Genomic DNA, 22442 nt, shown 5'->3' on the forward strand with positions numbered 1-22442 from the left:
GCGGTTCAAATCTCACCGGCTCAGGGTTGACTCAGCCTTCCATCCTTCCGGGGTAGGTAAAATGAGGACCCAGATTGTTGGGGGCAATGTAAATATATATATATATACATTGCTTACTGGCGTACACCGCTTAGAGAGTGCTTGCACTTAAAGCGGTATATAAGTCTCATAAATAAATAAATAAATTTTTCACAGTTACGACCGTTACACCTTCTCCATGGTCACATGATGAAAATTTGGACGCTTGGAAACTGGCTCAGATTTACAACAGTTGCAGTGTCCTAGGGTCATGTGATCCCCTTTTGCGACTTTATGACCAGCAATGGGGAAGCCTGATTCACTTAACAACCCTGTTACTCAATTAACAACTTCAGTGATTCACTTAACAACTGTGACAAGAAGGGTTGTTAAAATGGAGCAAAATTCACTGAACAATTGTCTCACTTAGCAACAGAAATTTTGGGCTCCGTGTGATCATACATCGAGGACTGCTTCTACTAGAGTAGCTTGGCATCCTACAAATTTAATAGCTAACAATACTGTCATCCAAAGAGGGTTGGAGGGCAGCAAGGGAGAACTGGGGCTGGGCCAACAGGGTGGGGTGAGGGGTGGGGAAGAAGGCAGCAATCAATAGTTTGGTATTTGGGCAGGTGAGGATAATCTAGAGCAGGGGTCCCCAATCCCCGGTACATGGACCGACACCGGTCTGCTCAAACAAGGGAAGCCCCATCCGGTCTGCAGAAAACCCTCTCTTCGCAGAACCAGTCCCTGGTGTTCAAAAGCTTGCGAGCCGCTGATCTAGAACAGGGGTCTTCAAACTCGGCCCTGTTTATGACTCATGGACTTCAACTCCCAGAATTCCTCTGCCAGCGTGCCTGAGGAATTCTGGGAATTGAAGTCCATGAGTCATAAAAGGGCCGAGTTTGAAGACCCCTGATCTAGAAGGTGAATTTAAAGAGAAAGAATGGGAGGTGAAAGAATCCAGTGTTTTGCTAGGGTGCAGTTCAAAACAGATCACATTTTCATCACTACATATTAAGATTCTTAGGAATCTTGTCAGTTATCGGTGGCTTTCTTTGAAAGCAGTGTTCCTGATTTTTGGGGGGACGGTGCCCCTCAATATTTCAGAGGTGCCCCTGCCGACTCCACACAATCAGAAGCCCCAGAGGAGGGACAACGGGAAAAGCGGCAAGAATGAGGCTCCAGAGGCACTAGTGGTTTATTCTGCAGTCGATGACCGACATGACCTCTTCATCCTCTAAAACGGGTGGGGAAAGATGGCCCCTTTATGACTTGTGGACTTCAACTCCCATAATTCTTCAGCCCTCATGGCTGGTTGAGGAATTCTGGGAGTTGAAGTCCATAGGTCTTAAAGTTGCTACATTTGTAGACTCCTGAGCTACCTGGTCAGCCCTTCTTAGCTCTCTCCCTTCTGAGCTCTTCCACAGTGTAATAAGAATGCATCCCCCAATCCGTTCCCGGTACCCTTAAAGACACAGGAATCAAGTGCAAAGCAATAAAGAAATACAAACTCCATTTTCTCTCTCTCTCTTTAAGCTTCCTCAGGCGTGTCACGTGTCACAATGTTGCAATCCTAGACTGAAAGGCTCAAGCAATTGCAAAAAGCTTTAATTTAGATTTAAATTAAGCCTGCTTACCTTCAAAGAAAACTTTCTAAAGGCAACTAATTACATTTGTTTAAAGGGATTAAACCTTTCCTGTTGTCTTTTTCTCCCTTCCCCCACCCAAACCACCTCCTTTTATAGCCTCTCCTCTCCTCCTCTCCCTTTTTCTTCAGTTTACCTCCAGCTCCAAGTTGCTTCCGGAATCGTCAGTCAGCTGGAGCCAATCAGCTGGAGCCCTGCCGGCTCCTGGGGCTTCTGCCGAGCCCAGACAGTCATGCAGCTGCTTGGCTCGCTTAGGCTCATTCCCCTCCCCTGCTACACTTGGCTAGCATTTGTGTACCACCTGCCATGTGGCAAAGTACCACAGATCGTATGTGTACCACCGGTTGAAAAGCCCTATACTAGAAGACCTCCAAGGTCCCTTCCAACTCTATTCTATTCTAACTCAAGCGGTTCATCTTAGCTTGCTGTTATCAAGCAGGCCTTCACCTTAAACCATATATTTACTTCTTCTGCCATAACAGCTTTGTGAATACAGCCACCTTGTTTCGATAACCTTGTTTTGTTTACCACACTGTGTTAAACTCATACATTTTGCTACTCGCTAAATATCCGAGCAGTTAAAAAGCTTACAAACATCCAAATACATTTGCAAACATTTCATCAATTCTATTGCAGTCCAAATAGCTCAGCCAGAGCCGGGAAATTGACATCTTGACATGAACAAAGAGCCACGTGGGAACGTTTCCTGTGCTCCCATCTCAATTCACAGCATCGTTTCAGACTGCAGAGAAAACATAGGACAAACAATGATCAATTCAACACTGCAGAAGGACAGCAAAGTGACAGACCTGCAATGACAAAAAACATCTACTTTTGTTCCTGGATGAGGGCAAACCAGGAGGCCAAGATCTATCTTGGTTGCTGACTTCAAGCTGGAGTGTGATTCTGAATAACCAGAATTGACCTTGACTTTCTTCTTGGGATCAGTTGTCCCCCAGCTCAAACTAATATGGGTTTTATTTAGGTGGTGGAATAAAATAAAATGTACCAATAAAGGAGTATATTTGTAGCTAAGGATTGAAATGTATTTGTAGCTCTGGCTTGGGAATTCTGGGGGATGAAGTCCACACATCTTAAAGTTACTAAGGTTGAGAAACATTGCTTTGAGAGGGTCCTTGGTGCTCTCTGAGCTTGCTTGTTTTCTTGCAGATGTTTCATTACCTAACTAGGTAACATCATCAATGCTAGTAAGGAGTCTCGTTTGCTGACAGCAAGCTCAGAGAACATCAAGGACCCCTCAAAATAAAATGTTTTGGCTTGACAAGGGGAAGGGAGGTAGAGAGAGTTTCCAACTTATGACCATAATGGAGCCTGCCCATTATGGTCCTAAGTCACGGTGGTCGTAAAACAGGTAAACCCATGTGACCAACCCAATTTTATAACTTTTTTTTGAGGCAGTCAATTGTTTATCATGGGCTGGTTTTGCTGAAAACTGCAAGTAGTCACAGCAGAGAAGCTGATTGGAGGGGCACCGGTATATAACCAGCTTGGTCTAGTGGTGAAGGCACCAAGTTAAAAACTAGGAGACAGTGAGTTCTAGTCCCACTTTACATATGAAAACGGGCTGGATGAATTTCAGCTGATCACCAGGAAATGGTGAATTCCAGTCTTGTCTTAGGCATGAAAGCCTACTGGGACTAGTCACTCTCTCTTTTAACCGACCCCACCTCACAGGATTGTTGTTGTGGAGAAAACAGAAGGAAGAACAATGAGTTACTTATAAATAAATACAAAGCAATTGTCAAGTTTTAAAGCATGATTTTGCTAGTGTGATAATTATTGCTTTTCAGCTGCCAATGAACTCCGGGGAGTGGGGGGGGGGGAGAGAGAAAGGAAGGGTTTGGATTGCAGTCATCAAAGATTCAGAAGCTAGACCGGGAGACTCAAGGACATTGCACCAGGTGTTTGACAGACCCAGAGACACTTTCTCATAACAATATTTTTCTACTTGATTGGGCTACGTGACCTGATCCAGAGGGAGGAGGGAAAATTCCATGCTTTTACTATATGAGTTTGGGAGGGATCTTGCCAGAGCTGGTTTTGCTTTCATGTGTGCCGAAATGATGTACTCAATAAAGTTTTACATTAAGAGATTGGAATTTCTCAAAGGTGTTTGCTTGGTTGGGTTTGTCAGTCAGAACCTTGACAGTAATAAAATAATAAAGATGAGATACAAATCTAAACAGACAAACCTACCTGAAGGGCTCCAGGCAGCCCATAATATTTTTATAGCAGGCTAAGAAAATTTTGAACCTGGATGTTCAAATCCTACCCGCCCGTCATTCTCATCGACATCTTTGCTTGCATTTGCTCTCAGGTTCCTTTCACAGCCTGGACTTTGATTCTCATATGCAAAACACAAAAATATTTGGTAATAATTCTACTCACAAGAAGGGTCATTCCTGGGATCATCCTCTCCTCTCCCGAATCCTAGATTGCAGAAAGAGAGAGCAAAAAAAGGAGATGTTAGGAGAAAAGCCCAGGGGAAGCCGGTCAACGATGGGAAGGCGTAAACTTTCATGACCTCACTTCAAAAGATGCATATTGCAAAAGGTGGTGCCTTTTAACAAAATGTGTTAATCTGAAAAAGGGTTTCCAAGGTCTGGGGGAAAAAAATAGGATTTTAATGTTCTCCAAAAAGAAGACAGATAGGAAGGTCTGGGAAAAAAACAGAAAAAGTGGGGGAAAAACTGTCAGATTTTTTCCCAATGGCTTTGGGGAAAAAAGGAAAAAAACATCCCCCCCCCCCCCGTTTTTCCCCATTTTTTCTGGTTTTTTTCCCAGGCCTTCCCATCTCTACTGGGGACTAACCAAATCTCAGGGAGGGGAGGTTATTGCCCTGTTTCCAAAAGGAAGAGCAGGATCAGAGACGGTACCCTTTCTGGATCCAACCAAATTACATTGTCGACACATCAGGAATCAAAGCAAGCCAACCTCACATGGCAACAGGCCTTCCAAATAGGATCAAATCAGACCCTCTCTTAGGGCAGAGAATCCCAGGATCCTGGCTTTGATACAAATGGATCGTGTTAAGATATTCAAATTTAGTCGCTGGAGCAGTGGGGTTGTGCAGTGAGCCCAAATACACAGGGGTTGTTTTCAACATCCAGCTTGAGGATCCAAATAAATCATCAGATTCACTCTGTTTCTGAAAATCTTACTGTTTATTGAATACACGGCATGGTAACGTCAAAGCAAAATTAACTTTGAGGTTCCCAGACACCAGTTCATAGAATTAAACCAATAAAACAAATATACATACATATAGACACAGATTAGGGGTTTTAATTCCTAATCCATGTCTATATGCTTGTATATATGTTTTTATGCATTTCCAGGTTCATTCTTCTTTTGGGGAGGTGATATGTCAAGAATGAAACTTTGGCAGCTACATGCCTGTTCATTTCGACCTGCTATTTCTTTAGGTGTCATGTATATTTGTTTTTAACTATGTACCGATTGGTTGGAGAGTGCTGGCTTTTGCCTGAGGCAAACTGCACTGTCATTGGTTGCTATGCGTGCGGCGGAGGGGTAGTGTCCTTTTTCCCCCGCCTTTTTTCTACTGTGTGCCTTCTGGGCTCTGCAATTTACCTCACGATGCTCCTGTTTGCCTGACTATCTAGTCTGCTGTATATAGAAATGTTAAATATATTTATTTATATAAACTTACAAGTTTGTGTCAGTGTCTTTGACTTTATTTGGACAGCTGCTACGCAATTCCCTGACAAGATCACCTGATTATCAATGATCAATGGATCATTCCCCAGGAGGAAAGGGAAACGGAGAAAGCAGCAAGCAGAAGCAGCAGCTGGGAGGGGAGGAAGATTTTCACTGAAGTCCTTCTCTTTGAACAAAGCCTTTGATTGGGACAAACCTGGAATGCCTCTTCCCAACTCAAAAGAAGACAGGACTGTCCAAACCTTGGACTCAGCTGAACTGAGACTGGAATCTCAGCAAGAGGCTGAGATCTCAGATGCTCCTTAAGTCGGCTAGGAAAACAGGGAAAAAGGAAGCCCAGAAAAAAAAGAGAAACAGTTTGGGCTAGTGGTTAGGGCACTGGGCTAGAAAGCGGAAGACCATGCTTGAGATCAGGTCCTGCCTTAGCCACGAAAGCCAGCTAGGTGACCATGGGCCAGTCGCATAACCACCTCACAGGGTTATTGTTGTGGAGAAAAAAATAAGAGGAAAGTGTGTTAGATATATTTACAGCCCTGAGTTATTTGTGAAAATAATAAAGGCAGGTAATAAATAAATGAATACATAAATAAACAAGCAAGCAGCAAGTAAGCAAACAGGTTAGCTAGTTCCCCAAAGGGAGACACATCAAAGAAATTGATCCATCCATCCATCCAGAAAAGGATACTTACTGAGAAATGCTAAGATCCCAGAAATTGCACACACCAAGATAACGCCAGCCACACTAACACCGATGATGAGCCCCAGACTGGAACTGGATTCTGGAACTGGATTGGGAGAAAGAGCAAATGGGGGGAAAGATTTCAAACAGCAAGAAAGATAAGGGATCTACCAAGTTAAGAAATGTCAGATGTCTTTACGTCATAGGAGACGTGTAGAATAGAATAGAATAGAATAGAATAGAATAGAATAGAATAGAATAGAATAGAATAGAATAGAATAGAATAGAATAGAATAGAATAGAATAGAAGCAATGGATGGAAACTGATCAAAGAGAGAAGGAATCTATATCTAAGAAGAAAGAACAATTAATCAGTGGAACAGCCTGCCTCCAGAAGTTGTAAATGCTCCAACACTGGAAGTTTTTAAGAAGAGACTGGACAGCCATTTGTCTGAAATGGTATAGGGTTTCCTGCCTGAGCAGGGGGTTGGACTAAATGACCTCCAAGGTCCCTTCCAACTCTACTACTACTATTTATTATTGTTGTTGTTGTTATTATTATTGTTGTTATACTATTATTATTATATATCTGGCCACAATTTCTCTCCCATAATCCTCCAAAGAGCCCAGCCTTTCCCTCCCTGTAGCCTCTCACCCTTCAGGTCCAGATCCAGAGGCTGCTGCAAGCCATTGTGCTCCACGTGGCACCGATAGCGGCCCCTCTCCTTGGGATCGATCTGGATTCCAAGCGAGTAATAGTAGGTCCCATCTGAGTTGGGGGCCACAGACCCATGGAAGGTGTCTTGCAGCCAGAATTCCCCATCCCTCGTCCAGGAGGCATCGATCTCCCTGGGGTAGAAGCCGTGGATTCGGCAGACGTGCCTCTCCATACCATCAGCTTCTGTCCTGCTGCTCATCGTCACCACTGGAGGAACTGGGGAAAAAAAGGGGGGGGGGTTAGAATCAAAATTGAGCCTCCCTGGAAATCAGCTTAACTTGTGCATCACACGTGCAACCAGAATGAGGAGTCTCCAAATAAATCAAGCTGCTTTGAATAATTTCTTTCGGCCAGAAGAACAAACATAAAAGCACTTTATTAAATACAGTTAAACCTCGATTTGCAACATTTAGTGATTGTTCAAAGTTACAACAGCACAGGAAAAAGTGACTTAGTTTTTCACACTTACAACCGTTGCAGCATCCCCACGGTCACATGATCAAAATTCAGATGCTTGGCAACTGACTTGTATTTATGATTGTTGCAGTGTCCAGGGGTCATATGATCACCTTTTACGACCTTCCGACAAGCAAAGTCAGCGGGGAAGCCATATTCTTCTAACAACCGTGTTACTCATTTTAACAACTGCTATGATTCACTTAACAACTATAAGTCGTAAAATGGGGCAAAATTCACTTAACAAATTTCTCGCTTCGCAACAGAAATTTTGGGCTTAATTGTGATTGTAAGTCGAGCTGTATTATTATTTTCTCTGTTACCTTGCAAGTATACTGAGTGTTTCTGTCCCGGAGACAAATTCCTTGTGTGTCTAATCACCTGTGGCCAAATCAAGTATTCAATTCAATTTGCTTTGATTCGAATGAACTCTTTTGATCCTGCTTCCTGTCTGGATTACTGTCATGGTTCCGACTAATGAAACACTTCAAAGAATTCAAGGCATTGTTTATCCTAAAAAGTCTTTAATCGTGAAACAAAGTGTCGGCACAGTATGGTGGATGTCAAGATCTGAATTCCTCTCCCCTGAGCACATAATATTCAATCATAATTCCCTCCTCTAATTTGCAGTCTAAAATCACGTTCTCCAATCAGTTTGAAGGGTAAAGTTTCCCTTCCTTTTGTAGCCCAAGGTTTCTTATTTTAACTAATCCCCACACACATTCTTTCTTCTCTCCTCCCAGCATCATCTATTTTAAATCTAAAAGTACCACACATCTTATACAGAGAGTGGCTGCCTCTTCATATTTTGTCAAAGCAAGAACATCCAATGTTAGCAGCATTGACAATTACCTTACAAGATTGACACTACTATTTCCACTTCTAGAGACTGATTTTTTTAAAAAAATATCAGAGAGGGCTAAAAACAAGGGCAGCATCAAGGCTGCAATCGCTTGGACGACTCCCAGATTATTCCTTGGAGATCTGGAACTCGCTTAAATGATGACTCGGAACAGCCAGCCGAAAGACAATCAGAGGAGGCTTCAGCTGGGGAAAGCGTGCAGGGGCAAGACAGCCAACAAAGAGGAAGAACTGCCTCCTGCACCTTATCCGAGAGCACACAGGGCAGAGAAAAGGCAGGCGCAATGGAGGTCAGCCAGATTACTCAGGAGAAGGCCCTGCCTGTCTTGATAGGCTGCACTGGGAAGCTGGGTATTTAAGACAGCAGGAATAGGGAGGCATTACTGGGAACGTGTCAGTTTGCCGGCTGTTTATTTCCTCGTTGTGCTTCCTGCTTCACTGTGTTTGGAATCGTGCCTTTGGAAACTCTGAACCTTTCTTGCTAAGTGAGCTTTCATGTGTGCATTTAATTTTGGCCTGGTGGATTTAAGTTTGTTTCGTGGAGCTATTTGTTTGAGCAACTTTCATTTATTTATGGACTATTGACCAGTTGCTTTGTGGACTAATCTTGGCTTGCTTGTGGCTGAGCCTATAGGGACAGTTCTGAATATTGGTAAAGGGAATTACTGGGGAACATTAATACACTCACTAAACCACAGTTACATGGGTATGAGTGTGTGGGGCAGCACATCAGCTGACAATCGCCAGCAGAAAATAAGCCAACTGGGTCATCTGGCCTGTTCTTTGCCAGCAAACCTACACAGGAAACACTTGCAACACTTAAGCAGATGCAGCTCCCATACTTTCTCTCTGGCTGTTTCTCCATACCTTCCCTCAAGGATGTCTCCAATCTGTAGTGGTTGTATTTCTGCAGCCACTCTGTGCAGATGCTCTCCACATAATCTGTGAAACGGTGATTGGCGGCAGTTTCGACCCTCCGCTTGATCTCCTGGGCTTCTTTGTCAGCTGCTGTCCAGATGCCGGTCGCCATCTCGTAGCCAAGGAAATGCTGCCCATCATAGCCATACTGCCAGCGGCCGCTCCTTTTCCCATCTTCCCCCACTTCACAGGAGACCATCAACTGGACGATGTGAAAGCCTAAAAGAAGCATCCCCAAGGTTAGGAGGAAAAGCTCTATAGGAAATCAGAGAAAGCCACTTCCTGCTGGAGCTCCAGATTCTGTGAGTGCTGAGAAAGCAAGAAAGACAAGGATTACAGGAAGAGATCTTGAAGGCAAGTCAAGGTTGAAACAGAATTTGGGATCTGTAAGATAGATTTCTCACTATAAAGAAACTCACTATAAACAAGGCTGGGAAATTCCTCATACAGTCCAACATTCCTTAATTAAGATAGGATTTCTTAGAGGCCCACATCTCCCGGCACTGGAGTGAAGTCACCTTTCCTGAGATCACTTTTAGATAACTCCAAATTGTGAAGGCAAAAGATCTATATTGTTAGCATTTGTGGATGATATTTGTTACAGATGTTGAGACTCTAGAAAGAGTGCAAAGAAGAGCAACAAAGATGATCAGGGGACTGGAGGCTAAAACATATAAGGAACGGTTGCTGGAATTGGGTATATCTAGTTTAATGAAGAGAAGGATGAGGGGTGACATGATAGCAGTGTTCCAATATTCCAGGGGCTGCCCCAAAGAACAGGGGGGTCAACCTCTTCTCCAAAGCACCTGAGGGCAGGACAAGAAGCAGTAGATGGAAACTAATCAAGGAGAGAAGCAACCCAGAATTGAGGAGAAATTTCCTGACAGTGAGCACCATTAACCAGTGGAACAATTGGCTTCCAGAAGCTATGAATGCTCCAACACTGGAAGTTTTTAAGAAGAGACTGGACAAAAATTTGTCTGAAATTGTATAGGGTTTCCCTGCCTGAGCAGGGGGTTGGACTAAAAGATCTCTAACGTCTATTCCATTCCATTCCATTTCATTTCATTCCATTCTATTTCTATTTCTATTCTATTTTTTATAACAAATTTTATTGGTTTTTTAACTTTTACCAGAATGCTCGAGGCACACTGTAGTGGTTGGGTGATGAATCATCCAGAAACAAAATCATATAATATCTCGAGTAAATACATTAAATGTTCCCTCTCTATTTCCCTCAAATAATATAACCTATTTAACATAATCCATTTCTACATTACATTTCTATAAGTCCTAATCCTGTTTTTAAACTTTATTAATTTACAGTTACCATAGTCCAATTTAATCTTAGATAAACATATTATCATTTCGGGTATCCCTTCTAAAATACAAATCCAAATATATTCTAATTCTTAATCTCATAAATCATTGATTTTATCACAAATCTCTCTTATTTCTTCAGATAGCATTTAAATCTCATCCAAATAGTTATCATGTCTAAAAAAAACCCACACCTATTATTACACAAAACATCGTCTTACTAACTTAACACACTGAATTAATTGTTAAATCAATCCGAGTCTCTAAAACCCTTTTTCATATTCTTATTCTCATTCCATTACAAAATAATTTTCATACAAATAAATGTATTATTCCAAAAAATACATTCTTACTCTGTTTAACATATATATTCTAATAATCATAGATTTTCAACTCTAAATCTTAATCCTTAAATCAATCCATATTTCTCAAAACCTTTTTAATCCATTACACATAATTTTAAATTTCTCTTTTTAGTCTTATTGTGGCTTTCTTTTTATGCCAAGAAGGTTTCCATAACAAGGCCTCTGTTTCAGCAAGTAGATCTCCCATTATTGCTTGTAATGTCATTTGGGTCAGTAGAGGCCTCCCATCCTCTGTTTTTGACTCCTGGCTCCTGTCTGCTGAATAAAACACTTGATCATGTCCAATTTTATAGTTAGTAGTTGATTCTCAAAGTTGTCATAGTTCTCCAATAGTTGTAATTTCAAGTCCATTTCTGTTACTTTTGCAATTGTAGATGGTTTAGTTACAATCATTTTTTGGTCATTCAAAGTCTCAATAGGTTGTATGTAGAATGAAATAGAATCTTCTTTAGCGTAAATTAATTCCTCTTCTATTGCTTTTTGGTCTGTATAATGATCAAATAGAGCAGCGGTTCTCAACGTTTGTGTGACGGCGACCCCCGTCACACAAAAGTTATGCGCATGCGCGGCGGCGGCACGCATGGGGGCAGGGCCCCTGCGTGCGGCGCGCATGCGCGGTGCCACCCCACGCGCCACGCGCATGCGCGGCGCCACCCCCGGAGGCGCGGCACCACCCCCACATGTGGCGCGCATGCGCGGCGCCGCCCCTGGAGGCGCGCCGCCGCCCCTACGCGTGGTGCGCATGCGCGGCAGCGCCCCCGGAGGCGCACCGCCACCCCCATGCGCGACGCGCGTGCGCGGCACCCCCCCCCGGAGGCGCAGCGCGCCCCCGGAGGGGACAAAATGGCGGATCGCCGCGTTTGGCGACCCCGCAAAAGAGGTCGATCGACCCCAAATGGGGTCACAACCCATAGGTTGAGAACCGCTGAAATAGAGGCTGAAGGTCAGTTTGTAAATTCACAGTAGAATTTCTGTTTATTATTTCTGTAGTACTCTCTCTTATTTGGAAACATATTTCCTCAGTAGCTTCATAGATTTTATCCCATATGAGTTTAGAGTTGAGTTGTAAACAAGATTTCGCCATTTCAATAGTAACTAAGACCAATCCTGTTATCTTTTAGTGGAGGCTGTATTCCAAAACATTTAATCAGTATTCATCCCCACAAATAACAGCTGTTGAATTCTTTTTCTTTTCCTTTATGATGGTCTGGAGATCAAAGCCAATCTCATCATTAGACCAAAAGAAATAAAAAATAGTTGCAATTTTAAATTTCTCCACAAGGTATACTATGAAAGTCTCTTCCAGACACCAAAAATGACGTTATCAAAGTGAAAGAGCTGTGAAATCTCTTTTCCGGCTTCTCCTAGAGTTTTTTTTTTTCAAACAATATTTATCCCTTTAAAAAAATAAGTCCAAGACATAGGAAAACAATATTCTCCAGCTTAGAAGATATAATAATAAAGTTCTATGATAAGGATTTTTCCAGGGCCCCAAAGTAACCAAAAATAAAAATAGTCAATAAAAAGATAACTTTTTACCCCCTTTGTTATGAAAAGCTCTTTTTCCCAGATAGACAAAGGCAGCTCTTTCAAAGCAGGGAAGTAATTCCAAAAGGCTTTTAACAGGAGAGTAGTTAGGCAAAGAGAGAGAGGGAAAAGTCTCATAGGGATCATCCACGATGGTTTCTTAATGCTTAGATGTTCTTTTGACTTTTGGTTGGAGCAGCTAAATGATCGGCCATGTTACTGGCCGATCTTTTCTCCGTCTGCCCTGAGGAGCTGCCTTGGACTACGGAAGGAGCTGCCTCCTCCCCCTGCGATTGATGAGAGCCCTCCTCATTGGTAGTCACCCCTCCAGGGTGGCTTTTCGACCCAATTAAGGTTCTACCGGCAGAGGAAAAGCAGGCAACGAAGAGAGAAGTCTCTTCGTATAACTGCACCCACTGCAACCCGGAACTGGAAGTCTATTCTATTCTATTCTATTCTATTCTATTCTATTCTATTCTATTCTATTCTATTCTATTCTATTCTATTCTATTCTATTCTATCCTATTCTATTCTATTCTCTGTTGTTGCTATGAAAATTATATGGATGTACAGGTAGTTTTATGACTGTTAGTGTTAGCGACTGTTCAAAGTTAGATGGGCCTCCCCAAAGGTACTTACGATCTGATTGCAAAACCAACAGCTGTTTCCCTCCCTGTGGTCACATGACTGTATTTCAGGCACTCACCAACCACTGTGTATTTACTGCCATTTGCAGTTTTTCATAGTCACGTGATTGCAATTTGTGACATTTGTCTCACCAGGATCATTCACAATGGTTTCTTAATGCTTAGATGTTCTTTTGACTTTCGGCTGGAGCAGCTAAATGATCAGCCATGTTACTGGCCGATCTTTTCTCCGTCAGCCCTGAGGAGCTGCCTTGGACTGCGGAAGAAGCTGCCTCCTCCCCACATGATCGACGAGAGCCCTCCTCATTGGTAGTCACCCCTCCAGGGCGACTTTTCGACCCAATTAAGGTTCTACCGGCAGAGGAAAAGCAGGCAACGAAGAGAGAAGTCTCTTCGTATAACTGCACCCACTGCAACCCGGAACTGGAAGTCCATTCCATTCTATTCTATTCTCTGTTGTTGCTAGGAAAATTATATGGATGTACAGGTAGTCTTATGACTGTTAGGGTTAGCAACTGTTCAAAGTTAGATGGGCCTCCCCAAAGGTACTTACGATCTGATTGTGAAACCAACAGCTGTTTCCTTCCCTGTGGTCACATGACTGTATTTCAGGCACTCACCAACCACTGTGTATTTACTGCCATTTGCAGTTTTTCATAGTCACGTGATTGCAATTTGTGACATTTTTTGCTCCAAACTGACATTTTCTTCCAATTTTTGGCAAAAACAGTGCATGACCACATGGGAATTAGGGATGTGGATCGTCTTCAGAGACAGAATGGACCCCTTCCCAGCCGTTTCCAGCCTGACTCCAAGGTTGCTGAGCCCTGAGGATGGCCCGCTCTCCGTCCTATACCTCAGCATTCTCAAAACAACTGGTGAAGCCAGATTCACTTAAGCCCTGGGTTACTAACTTATCAACTGCAGTGATGTAGCTTTCCCCTCTGTCTCCCATGTCTCTCTCAACCCTCACTTACCTCCACTTTGGTTATAGCGTCTCTGGAGCATGGGCACGTCCTCCTGAAAGCGTTCCTCGTCTTTCTGCAAAATCCACATGTACTTGTTAAAGAATCTGAAATCTTCCTTTGCCAGTGTATTTAACCAATCTACTCGAGGATGTATCTTCCTGGTGTGGCTTTCGTAGCGAATGATAAGCTGATCGTCCATATAACCTTCAGCTGTGAAGGCTGGCAGCCCTGGACAAGCCTCCGTTGCAGAAGAGTAGCTCACATGGCCTACCCGAGGGGAGGAGCCTAGGGAGAAATGAGAACAGGGCGGAGTTAGGAGGGACTGGAGACGGGTTACAGACTGAGGCTCCAGAGGAGTTGCAGCATTAGGTGCAATATGGGACCGTCAGCCTGCCATGAAGTATGAAGGGAGGGGAAAGTGAAACAGTTGAAGGTGGTGGGGATGCCACTCAGTGTCTTCAAAGTCATTACCCTGGGAGAATAATGCAAAATGATTACAAAAACAGTTTACTCAAATATAATTGGACAATAAGGGGCCAGGGTGAAAAGACTGATTCGCCCTTTCACCTACATTTTCTCCCTTGCTCATAGCTTGACAAGATTGTGGGATGCAAAGGTGGGAGGGATGGTATCTAGGCAACTAAGGCATCTTTGAGAGATTGGTGCTGATAACGCCAAGGTCACTAACGCAGGTGCTCGATGGAGAAGTGGACTTTTCCCATAACAAGAAGGCCTTAAGTCATTTTTTCTTAGGCTGTCATAACTTAGAATAGAATAATTACTTTTAATGCTAGTTTTTATGATGCTTCTATGTCAATGAACGATACTAGAGAATGTGATAAACATTTAAATATAAAAAAGTTTACTGTTAAGATATTTATTAAATGGTATAGATTACAAAATGAATTGGCGCTGTGAGAATATTGATAAATGGGCCAACTTAAAACTAATAGATGAAGTTAATTAAGAAACAAAAAAATGTTAGCATATTTAAAATTGTTACAGGCAGAAACTATTTGTTTATAAAAACTCATTTAATGGAACAAGATAAATATTAATGAAGGATTGGATGGGACTGGTCTGTCTCACAGATACTTTGACAAAAACTAAAAATGTGTCCATTTTGCTTCAAAAAGGATTTCCAATTGATGTACAATATATTACTGATGTAAATGGATGTTATTACATTTTAAATGCTAAAATAACAGGACTTGTAATAGCTATGGTTAATGTTAACGGATGTAATTTAGATTCTTCTATTATGTTTTATTAATTTCTTCAATAATTGAATGGGTGTATTTATGACGAGATAAAGGAGGGGATTTTAATGAAGCATTAGACCCCAAACTGGCTAGATACACCAGCGATATTCCAGCATTAACTATGAGTTTGAGTTAACACTTACCTCTCATACAAAAAACAAGAAGCAAATATTACTTTAATACCAAAAGAAGACTTAAATTTGACACAGATAAAAAACTACAGACCGATATCATTATTGAATGTGGACTATAAAATTTTTACTTCAATAATGGCTGAGAGACTGAAAAGATACTAAAACTGAATTTATACATTCAGACCAAAATGGTTTCCTACCAAAGAGACAAATTAAAAACAATCTAAGAGTGATAATGGATGTATTAGAATACTATGAATTACATCCAGGGAAACAAATGGTACTAATATTTCTAGATGCTCAAAAGCGTTTGATAATGTTTCCTGGCAGTTTATGATTCAGCAATTACAAATAATGGACTTTGGACAGAATTTTATAAATATGATAAAAACGATATATAATAAACAAACAGCGAAAGTGATTGTGAATGGAGATTATACTGAGAACTTTGAGATAAGGAAAGGAACAAGGCAAGGATGTCCATTATCTCCATTATTTATTTTTACTTTGGAAGTCTTAAACAGAAATATTAGACAAGATATAGAACTCAAAGGACTAGAAATAAAAAGCGAAACATATAAATTGCAAGCATTTAATGATGATTCGGTGTTCATTTTAGAAGAACCTTTGGAGATGATTCCTAAACTATTGGGAAAGATAGAACAGTACGAAGAAATGGCAGGACTGAAAATAAACAAAGAAAAAACTAAAGTAATAGTTAAAAATCTTACAGATAAACAAAAAAAAAAAACAAATATTGGAAAAACAGAATTACAGATAGTTAAAAAGGTTAAATATTTAGGAATACAGTTGACAGCAAGATGTTCAACGATAAGAGAAGATAGTTATATAAAATTATTAAATCATATAAAATTGAACTTGGAAAAATGGAAAAATTTGCAATTGTCAATACTAGGAAGAATTGCTACAGTGAAAATGAATTTACTACCAAAGTTTTATCTTTATTTCAAACAATACCTATACAATTGCAGAATTATTCTTTGAAGATTTGAATTCATTAATTTTGAAATTCATTTGGCAAAGAAAGAAAGCTAGAATTAAGATGAAAATGTTACAAGATGCCAAAGGAAATGGGGGATTTAGCCTTTCAGAGTAGGTTCTATACCAGGGGGTCGGCAACCTGCAACAGTGAAAGAGCCTCTTGGACTCGTTTTCCTCGCAAAAGAAAAAACTGGGAGCCGCAAAATGCGAGCGCGCATGTGCACAGAACACGGGGCTTGATTAAAGAGTGGAGCTTAAGGCGAGACGTGCGCCGGCCCTGCCCCCCATCCAGCTCTCGTATGGATGGGTCTGACATCCTGGCTTCTCCTCCCTTCGGAAAAGACTGCTCTCCCCCCGCCCCATGCTCTCCCTCTCCGGGACTTTCTTCTTTCCGTCTTTTGGCGCGAAAGGTTCCAAGGGAGCGGAGGAGGAGGCTGACGGAGAGAAAGAGTTGCTGCGGTGAATCTTCTGAGGCGGCAGCAGATGGCCGCTCGAGCTCGCCTATCTCAGCCTGCTGCGGGAGGCTGAAGTTGAGGCTTCTGGCTCACTCTGGGAGGGGTGCTCGGAAAAGAGAGGATGGGAAGCGGAAAGTGGGAGAAAGGACGTCTTCCAGCTCTCTGGGGCTCTTTCGCTGGGAGGGCGAGAAAGCGGCAGTTCTGCTCCGTGGGAGGTGGGAGCAGATGGCCTCTCCTTCAAACTTTGCCAAGTGACTCCAGGAGCGAAGCGAGCTCCGAGTCCCCGGAATGTCAACTTTGCGAAAGAGGGAGGCGATGGTGGGATTAAAATAAAATGGAGGGGGGAGGTTGAGGAAACCCAGCAGACGCTTACATCAGAGGGCCAGCAAGAAAGGCAAGATCAGGGAGAGGAAGAAAGCTTTTGGGACGTGCACAGACACAACTGACTCCTCCTCGTCTCCTGCCCTTGCTGCATCTCCTGTGGAGACGCGTTTGCATCTCTCTGTGTCTCTGCCACTCAAAGCCATCCTGCAGTCCAATTCATAAAGCGATTTCAATCAGCCCCTTCATTGTCAAGAGTCCCCATGGAAGTCAATGGAGGTCCGCGGAGACTAGAAAAGCCAGCCGCAGCACCTCCAAGCCTGTTGATTTTACCGGCTCAGTGGCCCGGGGACGGCTAGAAACCAATGCCCTGCCAGCCGCCGCTGCCGCCCAGCCCGGGGAAACGTGAGGCCGGCTCAGCAGCCCAGGGATGGCTAAAAACCGATGCCCCTGCCAGCCACCGTTGCCGCCCAGCCCGGGGAGACGCGAGGCCAGCTCAGCAGCCTGGGGATGGCTAGAAACCGATGCCCCCGCCGCCTGCCGCCCAGCCCGGGGAGACGCGAGGCCGGCTCAGCGGCCCGGGGACGGCTAGAAACCGATGCCCCCGCCGCCTCCCGTCCAGCCCGGGGAGACGCGAGGCCGGCTCAGCGGCCCGGGAATGGCCAGAAACCAATGCCCCGGCCGCCCGCTGCTGCCACCCAGCCTGGGGAGATGCAAGGCTGGCTCAGCAGCCCGGCGAGGGGCAGGAATCGATGTCCCGCCAGCTGCTGCCCCACCCGGGCCTACTGCCCGGCCCGGGGAGGGGCAGGAACCGATGCCCCTGCCGGCCGCCGGCCCCACCAGGCCTGCCGCCCAGCCCGGGGAGACACGAGGCCGGCTCAGCGACCCGGGAATGGCCAGAAACCGATGCCCCGGCCACCCGCTGCTGCCACCCAGCCTGGGGAGATGCAAGGCCGGCTCAGCGACCTGGTGAGGGGCAGAAATCGATGCCCCGCTGGCCGTTGTCCCCGCCGGGCCTACCGCCCGGCCCGGGAAGGGGCAGGAACCGATGCCCCTGCTTGCCGCTGGCCACACCAGGCCTGCCGCCCAGCCCAGGGAGACATGAGGCCATCTCGGCTGCCCCTCTGCCTGGTGCAGGAAAGCCCCCCCCTCCCCCCACTCATCCTCCATCTCCGGCTCTGCTGCTGCTTGGCCAACCAGGGCTGTGGCTTGCGGGAGGGCTGGCCCGCTCAACGGAGGTTCTGCTGGGCTGCTCCCAGCATGGATCCCGGGGCTTCCCCGCACGGCTCTCTGGCCACATGCACCTCTGACCGGGCCAGCCCCGGAGTGGCCCTTCCTGGCACCCTTCTCCCAGGAGGCAAATCTGCATGAGAGAGAGAGAGAGAAAGAGAGAGAGAGAAGGGAAGCACTCTGTCTCTCTCTCTGAAAATGGCGGAGGAGGCTCCAGAGCCGCAGGAGATGGCTCAAAGAGCTGCCTGCAGCTCCGGAGCCACGGGTTGCTGACCCGTGTCCTATACTATCAAGCATCCATATTAACATGGGTAAAAGAATGGATAATTCTTAAAAATAAAAGGTTGTTATATCCAGAGGGACAATTGGGGTGGCACGCCTTTTTATGGTATGGGAAAAATAAAGTTCATAAACATTCTCAAAATCACTATATAAGAAATGCGTTGTTAACAACATGGGGAAAAAAAATAAAAAGCAAAATATATTTGAAAATTCCAGGGTGGTTGTCAACAATGGAAGCATTTATACACCCAAATTTAGTGGAGTTTGAAAAAATCTGGACATATAGAGATATTCTAAACTCTGAAGGACACTTAAAATCTAAACAAGAAATGGAAAATCAGGGCATCAACTTATCATGGTGGACACATTTACCAATACAAACTAGATATGATAAAGATGTTAAAAATGTATGGATTTTATAAGGAACAACCTGTGTTTGATAAGACTTCGTTAACTTCGGTTGAAAAATTAATTAAGAAAATGTATAATTTTTTATTAACTTTAGAAATGGAAGGCAAACAAGTTAAAGAAACAATGATAAGATGGGAGAAAAATTTTGGATATAATATAGAACTAGAAAGATGGCAAAACCTATGGGAAAGAAATTATAAACTGACAATGTCAACTTCTTATAAAGAAAATTTATATAAAATGTTTTATAGATGGCACTTGCCACCAGCAAGATTAGCAAAAATGTTTAAAAGTATATCAGATAGATGTTGGAAATGTAAACATAAGTCAGGCACGTATTATCATGTTTGGTGGACATGTGATAAAGCAAAGAACTATTGGAAAAAGATACATACTTGGTTAGAAAACATGTTAGCAGAACATGTTGATTTTAAACCTGAACTTTTTTTATTAGGTATAATGCCAGAAAAGATCAATAAACAAAGCTTATATTTCACTTTGCACATCACAAGAGCGACAAGAATTACATTTGCGCAATACTGGAAGAATGAAGGAATACCATCAGATGAAGAAATAATTAAAAAAAAATACTAGAATGTGCAGAGATGGACAGATTGACTATGAGACTGAAAGAAAAGGAAGAAACAGACTGTTATCAAACCTGGAACTTATTTTACTATTGGCTTGAGCAAAGAATAAAGGATTAGGAATTAAATATGTATTAGCATATATAAACTCAGACAGCACTTTGGTTGAAAATGTATTATTCTTTGTATGGAAAAAATGAATAAAAAAACTTTAAAAAAACAAGATTAAAATAGCATGGAAAATAATTTGCAAAACCAACTGAAGCATTTATGGACGCAGAAGGCTAGATACCTCCATCTACAATTCCACGCAGAGAAATATAGAAAAAAAAATGTGAGTTAAGTATTGTAATATCATCGCGGTGTTGGGTGCTCTCTGAGCTTGGTTTTTATGTATGCTTCTTTTCCTTTGACGATGTATGATTTTTGTGGTGTTTTTTTTAAATCGTTAAAACACTTTCACTTTAAAAAGTGAAACTATGCAATAGGTGGGTGTGGCATGCTTAGCTGTCCTTCTATATTTAGGAAAAGAAGCAAAGGGAGCCCCGCATGGACAAACTTCCTGTCCGTTTTTTTAAAAAAATATTTTAAAACATTTAATTAAAATAAATGACTAAACAACCATTAAAAATACAAAACATCGTGATTGGAAAGTAAAACGCTGGAAAAATCAACAGGGACTTTTCAATTATCATAAATGATGCCATTCATTATTGAGGGGGTCCTTGGTGCTCTCTCTGAGCTGGCTTGTTCCCTTGCAGACGTTTCATCACCCAGACTAGGACTAGCACTGATGAGGCGACCTAGTTTGGGTCAGGAAACGTCCGCAAGAAAACAAAGCCAGCTCAGAGAGCAGCAAGGAGCCTCTCATGTCAACCCTGAGTTACGAATATTCTCCTTTATAAGTACAATACATGATTTCATGAATTCAGGGATCCCACCCGAGCAAGTCGCGCCTTCAGGAATGTCGGGGGGGGGGGAACTGGAGGGCAAAAAAGTCACGAACGGGGTCCTATCGCAGGTGGTGCCCGAGATCCTGACCTTGCAACCCACCTAATTCCCCCCCCCTTCCTGACCCAGCTGTCCAAAATAAGCCGTTGCGCCCCTCCAACTACGCCCCGGGACTCACCGAGACTGCCCTCCAGAAGGCAGGAAGCGGCGGCCCCGAGAAGCCAGAGGAGCCCCCAGCGCAGCCCCATCGCTTCGGCTGTCCCGCTGAGCAGCCGCTTGCCAAGAAACTCTCCGCGCGTGCGCTTTGGAACCCGGATTCCAGCTGGAACGTTGGAAAATCCCTCTAATTAAGGAAGGTTAAGATGTTAGTGTCGAACGTGACGCAATAATAGAGAGGCGTGGCTAGGGAGGGGCGTGGCCAAGGCTGCGCGGGATGGGGCTTGCTGGAATCCAGAGGGGGGAAAAATACCATGCCCAAAACAGAATGGGGAATAATAATAATAATAATAATAATAATAATAATAATAATAATAATAATAATAATAATAATACGGTCCACTTTCACACGAGATGGGCAGGCAAGCAAGTGAAGAAGGCAAGGCCGACGGTGGCCTTGGCGCAACGTAATAGACTAGAATAGCATAGCATAGCATAGAATAGAATAGCATACGATACAATACAATACAATACAATACAATGTGATACGATTAAGTGAATGCTCTTCAAAATTTAATATTGAAAGTAATTTTTAAAATTGAATCTGCTGTGTACGAGGAGGGATTTGGGGGGGGGAGAGGGGCAGAAACAAAAATGTGGGGGAGGCTGTCTAATTTGGGGAGTCCGTACAGTGCCTGGCACAGAGCCCCAAGGCCAGCCCTTCTCTCTCAGCCCCAAAGAGGAGCCAATGGCAAACCAGTTATGAAACACCTGGTCAATAATAATAATAATAATAATAACAACAACAATAATAAACTCGCAGTCCGTGGCAGTCACCAGGAATCACAAAAACTGGCTAGAATCAAGGGTCTTCAAACTTGGCCCATTTTATGACTTGTGGACTTCAACTCTCAGAATTCCTCAGCCAGCCTTGAAGACCCCTGGGCTAGATGGCACCAAAATTGGGGGGGGGGAACCACACCAGAGAGAAAGCTGAATTTTCTTCTGCACAGAAAATGTCCAAAGACTCGGCTGGCACCTTAAACACTTGTATTTCATAGGGGGGGGGGGAATCCTCTAATCCCTTATTTATTATTATTCTAGAGTAAAGGCATTCATTTATCCAAAGCTCCAAACTTCTTTTGTTGGGGTTTGGGGGGGGGCAATAAAAGCCATCTTTAAAGTGTTAAATTAAATTTTAATTAATTAAATTATTTTTCCAAAAATTAAATGCTAGCTTAAAATCCCCAATTCTGCCCAACCTCAACCACCCTGGGAACAGACCCCTGCTCGCCTCAGGTGGTGTGCACAACGCACGGATACTCCATGCATTATTTTTTTGTGTGGTTTCCTTTTACCTTTTGAACTGTTGCAACTGGTTGAACATCTGTACCAAAGGCACGGTCTACGTGCAGTGAGTTATGCGGTGGGGTACCTGAAGGTCCTGGCTGGGGCCCCGGGCCTTTACAAGATTTTTGTAGGTGGCTTAGTCAAAAAGGAAAGCTCAGCTAGAACAGAACAGAACAGAACAGGAACAAAACAGAATAGAATAGAATAGAATAGAATAGAATAGAATAGAATAGAATGGAATGGAATGGAATGGAATGGAATGGAATGGAATGGAATGGAATGGAATGGAATGGAATAGAATAGAATAGAATAGAATAGAATAGAATAGAATAGAATAGAATAGTTGGAAGGGACCTTGGAGGTCTTCCAGTCCAACCACCGAAAATCCTTTTCCAGCTGTTTTGCAAATGAATAAATTGTGATGGTTCTTTTGTTATGTACCCAGATAGTATTGTGGGAAACAAGAAATGTTGCCC

The 22442-nt window shown here is 43.3% G+C and overlaps 1 protein-coding gene across 1 annotated transcript; it reads right to left on the reverse strand.

Moving 5' to 3' along the window:
• Positions 1-1729: 1729 nt before the first annotated feature.
• Positions 1730-20806, reverse strand: LOC120318297 (class I histocompatibility antigen, F10 alpha chain-like). The gene is made up of 7 exons (XM_039365717.1): positions 20639-20806; positions 13835-14110; positions 8948-9217; positions 6701-6979; positions 6056-6151; positions 4077-4118; positions 1730-2409 (listed from the first exon to the last, which is right to left on the reverse strand). The coding sequence occupies exons 1-7, from the start codon at positions 20706-20708 to the stop codon at positions 2405-2407; spliced, it is 1038 nt and encodes a 345-aa protein (XP_039221651.1). The 5' UTR covers positions 20709-20806; the 3' UTR covers positions 1730-2404.
• Positions 20807-22442: the final 1636 nt, after the last annotated feature.

Source organism: Crotalus tigris, unplaced genomic scaffold, assembly GCF_016545835.1.
Source record: "Crotalus tigris isolate CLP2741 ecotype Arizona unplaced genomic scaffold, ASM1654583v1 scf7180000020172.164394, whole genome shotgun sequence".
Classification (NCBI taxonomy): Eukaryota; Metazoa; Chordata; class Lepidosauria; order Squamata; family Viperidae; genus Crotalus; species Crotalus tigris.